A 13,932-nucleotide genomic window follows, 5' to 3' on the forward strand; every position below is an offset into this window, starting at 1 on the left:
CCCTTACAGTCAGAATCAGGGGAATTTATAATGGGAAACAAGGAAATGGCAGACCAACTAAATACATACTTTGGTTCTGTCTTCACAAAGGAGGACACAAATAACCTCCCAGAGATGCCGGGGAACATAGGGTCTGATGAAAGGGAGGAACTGAAAGAAATTAGTATTTGTAGGGATATGGTGTTAGGAAAATTGATGGGACTGAAGGCCGATAAATCCCCAGGGCCTGATGGTCTACATCCCAGGGTACTTAAGGAAGTGGCCCTAGAGATAGTAGATGCATTGCTGGTCATCTTCCAGAACTCGATAGACTGGAACGGTACCCATGGATTGGAGGGTAGCTAATGTTACCCCACTATTCAAAAAAGGTGGTAGAGAAAAAGCAGGGAATTATAGACCGGTAAGCCTGACATCGGTAGTGGGGAAAATGCTAGAGTCTTATAAAAGATGTAATAGCAGAGCACTTGGAAAGCAGTGACAGGATCGGACAAAGTCAACATGGATTTACAAAAGGTAAATCATGCTTGACTAATCTACTGGAATTTTTTGAGGATGTAACTGGTAAAATAGATAAGGGAGAACCAGTGGATGTGGTGTATTTGGACTTTCAGAAGGCTTTCGATAAGGTCCCACTTAAGAGATTAGCGTGCAAAATTAAGGCACATGGGATTGGGGGCAAGGTATTGATTTGGATAGAGAACTGGTTGGCGGACAGAAAGCAAAGAGTTGGAATAAACGGGTCGTTTTCCGAGTGGCAGGCAGTGACTAGTGAGGTACCGCAAGGATCGGTCCTAGGACCCCAGCTGTTCACAATATATATTAATGATCTGGACGAGGGAATTGGATGTAATATCTCCAAATTTGCAGATGACACAAAGCTGGGTGGGAGGGTAAGCTGTGAGGAGGATGTCGTGAAACTCCAGTACGATTTGGACAGATTGGGTGATTGGGCAGAAACATGGCAAATGCACTATAATGTGGATAAATGTGAGGTTATCCACTTTGGTGGCAAAAACAGGAAGGCAGATTATTATTAGTTGAATGGCAACAGATTGAGAGAAGGGGAAGTGCAAAGAGACCTGGATGTTATTGTGCACCAGTCGCTGAAGGTAAGCATGCAGGTGCAGCAGGCGGTTAAGAAGGCAAATGGTATGTTGGCCTTCGTAGCAAGAGGGTTCAAGTACAGGAACAAGGATGTCTTGCTACAGTTGTACAGGGCCTTGGTGAGACCGCACCTTGAGTATTGTGTGCAGTTTTGGTCAACTTACCTGAGGAAGGACGTTCTTGCCATGGAGGGAGTGCAGCGAAGATTCACCAGGCTGATACCTGGGATGGCAGGAATGACGTATGAGGAGAGATTGTGTCGATTGGGCTTATACTCACTGGAGTTTAGAAGATTGAGAGGGGATCTCATCGAAACCTATAAAATTCTGTCAGGTCTGGACAGACTAGATGCAGGAAGGATGTTTCGGATGGCCGGGGAGTCCAGAACCAGGGGTCATAGTCTAAGGATAAGGGGTAAGCCATTTAGGACTGAAATGAGGAGGAATTTCTTCACCCAGAGAGTGGTGAACCTGTGGAATTCTCTGCCACAGAGGGCGGTGGAGGCCAGTTCATTAAATATATTCAAGAAAGAGTTGGATATATTTCTTGAGGCTAAAGGGATCAAGGGATATGGGGAGAAGGCAGGGATAGGGTACTGATTTTGGATGATCAGCCATGATCTCATTGAATGGCGGAGCAGGCTCGAAGGGCCGAATGGCCTACTCCTGCTCCTATCTTCTATGTTTCTATGTGATGGCGGAGTGGACAAGGGTGTCGCGGAGGAAGCGGTCCCTACGGAATGCTGAAAGGGGAGGTGAGGGGAAGATGCGTTTGGTGGCGGAAATGGCGGAGGATGATCTGTTGAATGTGGAAGCTGGTGGGGTGAAAGGTGAGGACAAGGGGAACTCTGTCGTGGTTCTGGGAGGGAGGGGCAGGGGTGAGAGCAGAAATGTGGGAGATAGAACGGACACGGTCAAGGGCCGTGTCAACCACGGTAGAGGGGAATAACAACAGAAAATGCTGGAAATACTCAGCAGGCCAGGCAGCATCCGTGGCAAGAGAAACAGAGTTAACCTGGGACCCTTCATCAGAACTGGAAAAAACTGGAGATGTAACATATTAAGCAGGTGCAGAGAAGGGGGGGTGGTTAGGAGGGGAGGAAGGAATTGAAAGAACACCCTGTACTTTTGCAAGAGGCAGGAAAGATAAAATGTTGCAAATGAGAATGGCAAGAATCATACTGCATGAAAAATGGGGGCAGGGATAATTATCTGAAATTGTTGAACTCCATGTTGAGTCCAGCAGGCTGCAAAGTGCCCAATCGAAAGATGAGGTGCTGTTCCTTGAGCTTACACTGAGCTTCCGTGGAACAATGATGCAATAGGCCGAGGACAGAGAGATCAGAGTGGGAGTGAAGTGGTGAATTAAAGTGACAGGCGACCGGAAGCTCAGGGTCAAGAATTCTCTTGACAGATCATCCGCATCCTCGGGAAAAGGGCTTCCACGGGTGGAGAGTTGGGCTATTTGTCAAACTTCTGCCCGTGAAATTCTTACGCCTGGTAAAAGCAGGCGTAAGGTCTGCTTTTACAGAAGAGTTTTAAAAAATAGAAAAATAAAATGTTATCACTCATTTATACTTTAAAAACCCTGTCCAATAAGGTAAGTTTATTTTTATCCCCGTTAAAACATAAATTTAATTTTTTGAAATTTTTTTTTGTTTAAAATATTTAACTAAATGCCATTTTAAAAGATTTTAAATATGTAATTTTTTTTTTTCATGTGTTCGTGTATTTTTTAAGTGATCTCCATTCATATTTATGGGGATTCCGTTTGTACGGAACTCCCATAAGTATGAATGGGGATTCCCTTTTCTCCCGAACCACCAGGTAAATTCGTAGATTTTTTACAGGTAAGGTCTGTGGGAAGCCTCCAACTGCAAATTTTGGGCCAAGGTGTTGATTTTGCTGGTCTGAATTTGGTGAATGATACAGATACTACAATTTACCTCAGCACTTTGGGCCAGGGAATGGAAAAATCTGCTTCTGATTGTTACTCAGTGATTCCTAGTGGAAGAGTGTGTGTGAACATTGAGGACAGGAGCAGACTCTTAGAATAGCCTATGATGCAATACAATTCTCCCAACATTTGAATACCCTCAGTAAACTAACGAGGAAGGTACCAAAGGGTGGGAATCTGAATTAAAAACAGAAAATGCTGGAAATACACATTGTCAGTCTGCACCTGAGAGCTTTTCGTTATGCAGATGCTGATTTCCCTACTGTGTACTTCCAGCACTTTTTGTTTCTATTCGAATTGGTTTATAGCCTAAACTCACTCGGGAATCTCCACCTGGGTGAGGTACTGGCATTTGGGGAAGGAAAGTGTAGCTTTCCATTTAAAAAAAAAAAAATAAATAAAAATAAATCACCTTGATGAACTTCATTGCTCTCTCTCTCAGCTTGTTTCAGTTGGAAGTTCAGTACCATACTCTGAGGGAGTGCTGCACTGTCGAGGCGTTGTCTTTCGGATGAGACACTGAACAGTTTAGGTGGATGTACAAGATTCAAAGGCACTATTTGAAGAAGAGCACGGGAGTTCTCCAGATGTCCTGTCCCAACATTTTTATCTCTCGAGCATTGCTGCTAAAACAGATTAACTGGCCATTTATTTCTTTGCTGTTTGTTGGCGCGTTGGCTGCGACGTTTTCCTACATAGCAACAGTGGCTACACTTAAAAGTAATTAATTGATTATGGAAGATGCTGTATAAATGCAAGTTTGTTCATTCTTCCTTTCTGTGAAAAGTTGCATTCTTCTTTCATTTTATTTTTCATACCATTAGGTATCGACATGAATTCAAATCAAATGAATTGTGGACTGAGATTAAACTGGTGTTGAACACATTTGCAGAGCCCCTGACTGCACTCTTTAAGGTAAGTGTTAGCACTAACTGTTAACTTCATAAGGATGGCTAGATTTTTAAATTTCTGAATAGGATTAATGCCTCATTGTTTATTTCAGTCTTGAGATAATGTCGTAGGTTTTGAATTGAGGGTTGGAAATTATACCAGCATAGTAGTTTTCTATCAAATATCGTTATACTAATTTAAGTTTAAAACTTTTGCAGACTACTATTGAGCTGTGCCATACACATGCCAAGGATGTCAATGTGTTGAAGGTTCTCTTCTCTTCCCTCGTTTTGATTGCCAAGCTATTCTACAGCTTAAATTTTCAAGTAAGTCTTCAATGGTTTGGGTTGCACTTTGTGATGTGCCTTTAAGTAGATGTATGGTTAATATTCTTATTTTGTATTCTCCAGGATTTGCCAGAGTTTTTTGAAGACAACATGGAAACATGGATGACGAACTTTCATAGTTTGCTCACTTTGGATAATAAGTTACTACAAACTAATGTAAGTGGCAGGTCTGTAAAACCATTTTATGCTGTTTGGAACATTTATGTATAAATTCCACTCATGACAGTGTAAGGAGTTGTGTCTGAAAAGAGTTTTGTGGGGGGTGGGGTCCACTAGTCATCTCCTTTGTTTCCCAGGCAAGGTGACACTAAGAGGTAGACTTTCCCTGGTTTTGTCTTGCATCCCAAAAGTGTTATATGTCGTCTAAACTGTTTAGTAAAATGCTCTGGTGACTAAGTTGTACTTTCCACAGTGTCAATTGAATGATCCTTTGACTGACTCATCCCTCCCTCTCAGCGGTTGTCCGTGAGAGCTCAGAAGTTGTCCCACTATGAAATTAAAATGGAGTTTGTAGCAAAACCATTATACAAAACTTTTGTTACGAATTTTAAAAGAATGAATGACTTGAAGTATTGTATCTACTAAATCTTTGGCAGTTTTCAGTTATGGCACATAGTTTCTATGAATGGAGTTTCAGTTAAAAGCTTTTCCCTTCTTTGAAGCAGCATTATTTTCTGGGTTTAACAGATGTAGGAAAAAAATAATAAATGTGTTATATTTTGCTACCTTTTCTTTTACATAATGGCAACAGCCACCAATGTCTGTGTGACAGAAATAATAATAATAATTCAACTTTATTGTCATTGCACAAGTACATGAACAACAAAATGTGATCTTGCAAGCTCCCATGACTGGGAGAAGCAAAGTCGGTGCGCGCCGCCATTCCATTTCCACCATTCCTCCTGTCCGACAATCTTCAGCCCACCGCCCGGGCCTGCTCACCAACCGCTCCTCCCGTGGCTCCTTCCGTGACCTTCTCACCAACTGCCCCTCCTCGGGGCTCCTTCCGATGGATTGGTGTGCACTGTACTGAACATTAAACATTCATCCAAGCGTCTGTTCTCTCACTGCACCATACTAGTGAGCAAGACCTGATGCTGCAAGATAAATATCTTATTTGTTACATCAGTAGCTAACAGCTGCTGGCAAAATCATGATACTGCTCAGTAATGTTTAACACTCGCTTTGAAGTATTAACTGGCTTTTCTCCTGTGATAATGATCACAGGTGCTCTATGGTCTGGAGCAGAATTGGAATGTTTAGCTACTGATGATCTGTCCCTTTAAGGCCACTGCTTAGGAACTCTGTGAGAAAGTGGCTTAAACAAAAGTAAGTGTCATTCATTTCAAACTACTTATTGTTGTAATTCTAATGGCTTTTTAACTTCTTGCAGGATGAAGAGGAAGCTGGTTTACTGGAGCTGCTGAAGTCTCAAATCTGTGACAATGCTGCTCTATATGCTCAGAAATATGATGAAGAATTCCAGCCCTATCTACCACGGTTTGTCACTGCTATTTGGAATTTACTGGTTACAACCAAACAAGAGGTTAAATATGACTTGGTAAGTTTCATAACCATGAAATTTGATAATAGAAGTAAACTACTAGAAATTGATGGCTTTATTTGGACAATTTTTGTTTCAATTCAGAAGTTGATTTCTTCATATGCGTTCCACACTTTTAGGAACATAAGAGCAGGAGTAGGCAATCCAGCCCCACAAGCCTGCTCCGCCATGCAATGAGATCATGACTGATCTATGACCTAACTCCATATACCCGCCTTTGGCTCATATCCCTTAATACCTTTGGTTAACAAAAAGCTATCAATCTCCGATTTAAAATTAACAATTGATCTAGCATCAATTGCTGTTTGCGGAAGAGAATTCCAAACTTCTACCACTCTTTGTGTGTAGAAGTGTTTCCTAATTTCATTCCTGAAAGGTCTGGCTCTAACTTTTAGACTATGCCCCCTAATCCTAGAATCCCCAACCAGCAGAAATCATTTCTCTCTATCTACCCTATCTGTTCCTCTTAATATCTTGAAAACTTCGATCAGATCACCCCTTAACCATCTAAATTCTCGGGAATACAACCCTAATTTATGTAATCTTTCCTTGTAACTTAACCCTTGAAGTTCGGGTATCATTCTGGTAAACCTACGCTGCACTCCCTCCAAGGCCAATATATTCTTCCTAAGGTGTGGTGCCCAGAACTGCTCAGTACTCCAGGTGTAGTTTAACCAGAGTTTTGTATAGCTGCAGCATAACTTCTACCCCCTTGTATTCTAGTCATCTAGATATAAAGGCCAGCATTCATTTAGCCTTTTTGATTATTTTCTGTACCTGTTGATGACATTTTAATGATCTATGTACCTGAACCCCCAAGTCTCTTTGGACCTCCACTGTTTTTAGCTTTTCACCATTTAGAAAGTACCCTGTTCTATCCTTTTTAGGTCCAAAGTGGATGACCTCACATTTGCTTACATTGAAGTCCATTTGCCACAGTTTTGCCTATTCACTTAATCTGTCGATATCCCTTTGTATTTTTATGCTTCCATCTACACTGCCTACAATTCCACCTATCTTTGTGTCATCAGCAAATTTGGATATATGACTTTCTATGCCATCATCAAAGTCGTTAATAAATACTGTGAATAGTTGAGGCCCCAACACGGATCCCTGCGGGACACCACTAGTCACCTCCTGATCCCGTTATCCCTACTGCCTGTCTCCTGCCGCTCAGTCAATTTCCTAACCAGGTCAGTAATTTGCCCTCAAATCCATGGGCTTCTACCTGAGTTGACAGTCTCTTATGTGGGACTTTATCAAATGCCTTATGGAAGTCCATTTAAATAATATCCATAGACAGTCCCCTGTCCACTATTTTAGTCACCTCGTCAAAAAATTCAATCAGGTTTGTCAGGCACGACCTACCTTTTACAAATCCATGCTGGCGCTCTCTGATCAACTAAAAATTTTCGAGGTGTTCAGTCACCCTCTCCTTAATTATAGACTCTAGCAATTTCCCCACAACAGATGTTAGGCTAACTGGTCTACAGTTCCCTGGTTACCCTCTCTCGCCATTCTTAAATAGCAGAGTGACATGCGCAGTTTTCCAATCTAAAGGAATGGCTCCTGAATCGGAAGAACTTTGGAAGATTATAGTTATGGCGTCTGCAATGTGCTCACCTACTTCCTTTAAAACCCTGGGGTGGAAACCATCTGGTCCTGGGGATTTGTCACTCGTTAGTGCCATTATTTTCTTCATTACTGTTATTTTACTTACATTTTAATTTTATTGAGACCCTGTCCCTGATTTAGTTTCCTTGGGATTTCTGGTATGCTATCATCTTCCTCTACTGTAAATACTGATGCAAAGTAATTATTCAACATGTCTGCTATTTCCTTATTATCATTGATAATATCACCACTTTCAGTTTTTAAGGGGCCAACATTGCTCCTGACTACCCTCTTTTTCCTAACATAATTGTAAAAAAATGTGTTGATTTTGATATCCCTTGCAAGTTTCCTTTCATACTCCCTTTTTGTAGTTCTTACTATCTGTTTTATGACCCTTTACTGTTCTTTGTAACTTTCCCATTTGCCAGGATCTGTGCTATTTCTTTGCATTTTTGTATGCTTTTTCTTTTAGTTTTACGCTGTCCCCGACCTCTTTAGTCATCTGTAGCTTTTTTTGGCAAGTAGAGCTCTTGCCCTTCGGGTATAAACTGGTTCTGTATCGCCTTAAATTCTTTTTTGAACATTTCCCACTGATCTTTGTCATTTTACCCATTAACAGATTTGCCCAGTTTACTGTGGACAGTCTCTGTTTCATCCCTTTGAAGTCGGCTGTACCCAAATGTAGAATCTGAGTAGCTGTTTCGCGTTTCTCCCTTTCAAATGCTATGTTGAACTCGATCATGTTATGATCGCTATTGGATAAATGTTCACGCACAGTTAGGCTGTTAACTAAATCTGGCTCATTACTAAATCTAATATGGCATGCCCCTTGTTGCCTCCAGGACATATTGTTGTAGAAAACTATCCCGGACACACACAAGAAATGCACTACCTTTCTGACAGGTACTAGTCTGCTTATCCCAATCTATATGAAAGATAAAATCCCCCATTAAAACCACTCTGCCTTTGCTACATGCTTCTCTAATCTATGCATTTATACAATCTAGCACTTCACAGCTGCTACCAGGGCGCCTATGCACAACTCACACTACAGTCTTAAATCCTTTCCTATTTCTTAATTCTACCCATAAAGTCTCCACTGCCTGCTTACCTCTCGTTATATCCTCTCTTATCATTGAAGTGATTCCATCCTTAATCACTAAGGTTACTCCTCCCCCTCTGCCATTTTCCCTATCTTTCCTGTAGACATTATAACCTGGTATATTTAATTCCCAGTGCCGACTGTCTTGCAACCATGTTTCAGTAATGGCTACCATGTCATACTCTCCAATTTGAATTTGCACCTGTAGTTCATTTAATTTATTCCTTACTAGCTGAAGTGCCCGGCGGTGCCGAGGGTCTTTTGAGGGCATGTTGTTGTTGGAAGAGAGAGAGAGAGCGACTGGGGGGGAAGAGAGAGAGCGACTGGGGGGGAAGAGAGAGCGACTGGGGGGGAAGAGAGAGAGCGACTGGGGGGGAAGAGAGAGAGCGACTGGGGGGGAAGAGAGAGAGCGACTGGGGGGGAAGAGAGAGAGCGACTGGGGGGGAAGAGAGAGAGCGACTGGGGGGGAAGAGAGAGAGCGACTGGGGGGGAAGAGAGAGAGCGACTGGGGGGGAAGAGAGAGAGCGACGGGGGGGAAGAGAGAGAGCGACTGGGGGGGAAGAGAGGGAGCGACTGGGGGGGAAGAGAGAGAGCGACTGGGGGGGAAGAGAGAGCGCGACTGGGGGGGAAGAGAGAGCGCGACTGGGGGGGAAGAGAGAGAGCGACTGGGGGGGAAGAGAGAGCGCGACTGGGGGGGGGAAGAGAGAGCGCGACTGGGGGGGAAGAGAGAGCGCGACTGGGGGGGAAGAGAGAGCGCGACTGGGGGGGGGGAAGAGAGAGCGCGACTGGGGGGGAAGAGAGAGCGCGACTGGGGGGGGAAGAGAGAGCGCGACTGGGGGGGAAGAGAGAGCGCGACTGGGGGGGAAGAGAGAGCGCGACTGGGGGGGAAGAGAGAGCGCGACTGGGGGGGAAGAGAGAGAGCGACTGGGGGGGAAGAGAGAGCGCGACTGGGGGGAAGAGAGAGCGACTGGGGGAGGAAGAGAGAGCGACTGGGGGGGAAGAGAGAGAGCGACTGGAGGGAAAGAGCGGGGGGAAGAAGAGGGGGGAAGAGGGAAGAGGGGGGGAGGGGAGGGTGGGGAGGGGGGGGAGGGGGAGAGGAGGCGGAGGGGAGGGGGAGAGGAGGCGGGGGGAGGGGGAGAGGAGGCGGGGGGGGATGGGGAGAGGAGGCGGGGGGGAGTGGAGAGGGAGCGGAGGAGGAGGTGTGGGGGGGGGGGGGGGGGGAGTCCCCGAGCCCCGCCCCCCCCCGATCTCCCGAGGCTCCCCCCCCGATCTCCCGAGCCCCGCCCCGCCCCCCCCGATCTCCCAAGCCCCCCTCCCCCCGATCTCCCGAGACCCGCCCTCCCCCCGATCTCCCGAGGCTCGCCCCCCCTGATCTCCCGAGGCTCGCCCCCCCCCCCCCCCCCCCCGATCTCCCGCCTTATACTCGGTGCATTTGTATAAAGAAAGCTTATTTGGGCCACACACCCTAGCCTATCCTTCGGCTCTAATGTTTCTTATTTCTCTCACCTGGTTTAATCACTTTACATCTTTTCGTTTTCCCTCTACATGTAGTGCCTAAAGCACAATTTCTGACTGTTACTCTACTCCCTTCCCTTTTTGTGGTTTGCTCATTTCCAGAATTAACCTCAAACTATCTACTAGTAGGGTGCAGGTTCTTTCTTGTCGATCTATGCTTGGTGAACTCCTGATTCCAGCCACATGATTCTCCTACAGAAGGAGATGGAAAATCATAAGTACCTGTGTACTTGGGCTAATCTCTCTCATCTTCTAGTGCCTGGGTGTAAAACAGTTCTGACAAAGGCTTGAGAGCAGGTTGACTGACCATCCTTACGATTGAGGTTTGGAATATGATGACTTGAAGGCAAGAAAGTAACTTTTTTTTGGGTGGGGGGGAATGTGAGGGAATAAAACTCTTCTACTAGTAGCCACAATCCTTGCTGGCACTTCCCTGAGTTTGCATGGTGGAAGTCGTCTTCAAGTATTTTGAAATTTAGAGAAATGGTCAACCCTATCAGTATTTATGACTATACCACCAGCTGGTATAAGCTTGCACACTGACTGGAATCTGCTGTTAGAACCAATAGGTTTTCAAGTTACAAGCAACATTTGAACATCAGTAACTAAAGAAAATGGCATGACTATTTTAGATGCCAGTTTTTTTTTTTTAATCTACATGAACTTTGTTCCTCCTCCACCATGCTCTTGTATTACTGTCTCCTTGTGCACTGAAAAAAAAACAACTTACTTTTGGCTTCTTTTACTTGTTCAGTAGGTTAGAGCCAACACCAATGGTCACAGTAATTGTTTATTTTGAGAAGTAAAAACAAAGATCAATACATGTAAATATCTAATCAGTAATTTGCAAAACCGAGTAAGAAATGATATTACCCGGTCCAAATTGGGTATGGTCCATAACTTATGCATGCATGTTGCTTGTCCCTGTCTCGGATTGTTTTCTTAGCCTGGTGATTGCCTCTAGATTAACAGAAGCCCAAATTCCCTGTATTATAGCCTAAAAAATAGAACTGTGTCAAAATGCATCCAATTAGGTATTTCCTCAGTCTTATCTCTCTCTTAGCCTCGACAGTGTTTTTCTGTTCATGCAGATGATGACTCACTGTATGGACCTTGAAGATAACAACGGCTCTAACTGTAAATAAAATTATACTCTTAACAAAATGTAATACTAAACTTCAGTCTAGCAAAGCATAACACTGAAAGTAATAAAAGAGATTATTTTCTAACAGCACCCCTAGATTAGCACCCATCTGTAGGGCAAAGAGCTGCTCCAGGATGCATGCAAGCTGCCCCAGTAAACCACATCATCGGAGTGGTACTGGCTTTGAGTGCAGACCTGAAGTGGGATATCTCTGCATAAGTTGAATGCTATTAACTTCTTTTTTTTTTAAAACTCTGAATAGAATACTTGACACTGAAAGTACCGCCTGCCCTCATTCCAAGCTCTGCTTCCCTCGTAACTTCCATCAAGTAAAAAGCTAATCATCTTTTTTCTTATCTTTTTAGCTGGTAAGCAATGCTATTCAATTCCTGGCATCTGTTTGTGAAAGACCACACTACAAAGATCTGTTTGAAGATCAGAATACATTAACCAGTATCTGTGAAAAAGTTATTGTTCCTAACATGGAATTCAGAGGTAAATGACTCTGAAGGAATTTATACTGTCAAATACAGAACATAAATGTCTGAGTGCTCAGTGAAATTGTGTTGGAAAATGCACATGTGTGCGAGTTGGTGAGGACAAGATTGGACTCTTCTGTGGATGCCACTCATTGTTGAATAGCTTGATGACACTCATCATCTAGACTCACATGAAGAATTGCAGTTTGAGTGAGGTGCCAAAGGGCTGCTGGCAGTTGTGGAATAATAGTTAAGCATGAGCTGGGACTTTCAGAAGTGCAGGAAAGAAAATTGAAAGGAAGCATGCGTGTGTATGACTTTGGGAACAATGTACAATATTGTTTGCAGGATTTTGTAGTCATGTACAAAATTGCCAGAATTCTAACTTGTAAATAAAATCCGGAATTGCATAGGGTACAGTGTTTTGAAATGTGATTGCATGAGTAGCTTGGTATGGCTAAACTTCTAATGAATTGTTTACCTAATTGATAGGTATGTCAAAAAACAAAGCCTGTTCATATTTACCAGCAGCAAAATGTTTGTTTTTATTTGTAGCTGCTGATGAAGAAGCATTTGAAGATAACTCTGAAGAGTACATAAGGAGAGATTTGGAGGGATCAGGTAATTCCGTAATCCTTGTCCAAAACAAATGGATGTTTGATTCATCAGTATCACAGCTGTTAATCACATTATTTAGATAAATGTTCAAAATATATTGGCTAGTTTGAAGTTTCTTGTTTCTCAAGTAGTGGCTGTGCCTTCCAGCCAAAAGCTTAGTGTTTGCTTTCACCTTTACCTGCTTTCTTTCTTTCCTGGCATCTATCCGACCGTGTAAAAAAAATGCCCAGGTATGTCCTCTCCACAAAATGTAGGACAAATCGAACTCAAACAATTATCACCCTATCAGCCTCCTACCAATCATCTGCAAAATTATAGGCGTCACCGATAGTGCTATCAAGCAATGCCAACACTCGGTTTGGGTTCCACCAAAAACATTCAGCTCCGGACCTAGTCGCAACCTTGACCCAGGCATGGACACGCACTAAATGCCAGAAAATGCCCTTTGCATCAAGGCAGCATTCGACTGAGTATGGCACCAAAGAGATCTAGCAAATCTAAGTTTATGGGGAGGCCTCTCCAGTGGTTGGAGTCATACCTGACATACAAGGAGTCATACCTGACATACAAGAAGATGACTGGTTTTTGGACGTCAATCATTGTAGTCCCAGGATCATTGCGGTAGGAGAGCTTCAGGGTACTATCTTTGGCCCAACCATCTTCAGCTGCTTCATCAGTGACATTCCCTTCATCATAAACTCAGGACTGGAGCTATTTGCTTATGATTTCAGTGTTAAGTTCTGGTCCTCCAATAATGAAACAACCCATGTCAGCCTACAACAGGACCTAGATAATATGATGGCTTGGGATCACAAGGTAAAAGTCTGGTATTTGTAGCTTTATGTCACTGTTCTGTGTTTGTGATATAAATGTAACTTTTATGCTAGGCAGTGACCATCTCCTACAACAACAGGATGAACCACCTCCCTCTGACCTTCAGTGGCACCACAATCACATCCTATGAGTTACCATTAACCAAAAGCTTAACTGGACCAGCCATATCAACGCCATGGCTACAAGAGCAGAGTAGAGGCTGGATACTCTGATAAGTGGCTCACCTCCGGATCCCTTAAAATCTCATCACCATTGCAAGACTTAAGTCAGAAGTGTGATGGAATAGTCGCCACACATTTGGATGGATGCGAATGTAGCAACACTCAAAGCTTGGCAGCATCGAGGACAGAGCACTCCCAGCAGATCAGCGCCCCAGCCACTGCACTTAAAATGCACGCTGCCCCCTGCAATCCACCAGCACACTGGGCTGCACTATGTACTATTTTCAGGAGGCACTATAGCAACTCGCCGAGCTTACGTCAGCGCCTCCCAGCCCTGTGACCTCTACCACCAAGAGGGAGAAGAGCAGCATGATTATAGGAATGCTGCTACCTCCAAGTCGCACCACACTGACTTGGACAAATTCTACCATTTCTTTGTTGTTGGTGATTTAAATTCCTGGAACTCCCTACCGAACTCCATTGTGGGCGCACCATCCACCAGTGTAAGGGCTGCAGGCGTTCAAGAGGCATGCCATCACCATTTTAGAGCAACCCGGGATAGGCAATAAATACAGCCTTGCCGACGTCCTCCACCATCTGCAA

The 13,932-nt window shown here is 43.8% G+C and overlaps 1 protein-coding gene across 1 annotated transcript in view; it reads left to right on the forward strand.

Annotated features, from left to right (window-relative positions):
• Nucleotides 1-13,932, forward strand: part of cse1l (CSE1 chromosome segregation 1-like (yeast)) — a 56,804-nt gene that overhangs the window by 10,763 nt on the left and 32,109 nt on the right. The window contains exons 6-11 of the mRNA XM_086005398.1: nucleotides 3,885-3,975; nucleotides 4,170-4,277; nucleotides 4,362-4,454; nucleotides 5,692-5,859; nucleotides 11,603-11,732; nucleotides 12,272-12,337. Coding sequence (XP_085861524.1) covers nucleotides 3,885-3,975; nucleotides 4,170-4,277; nucleotides 4,362-4,454; nucleotides 5,692-5,859; nucleotides 11,603-11,732; nucleotides 12,272-12,337 — 656 coding nt within the window. The remainder of the gene's footprint in view (nucleotides 1-3,884; nucleotides 3,976-4,169; nucleotides 4,278-4,361; nucleotides 4,455-5,691; nucleotides 5,860-11,602; nucleotides 11,733-12,271; nucleotides 12,338-13,932) is intronic.

This window comes from Somniosus microcephalus, chromosome 13 (genome assembly GCF_052327205.1).
Source record: "Somniosus microcephalus isolate GS21.2 chromosome 13, FLI_Smic_1.0, whole genome shotgun sequence".
NCBI lineage: Eukaryota > Metazoa > Chordata > Chondrichthyes > Squaliformes > Somniosidae > Somniosus > Somniosus microcephalus.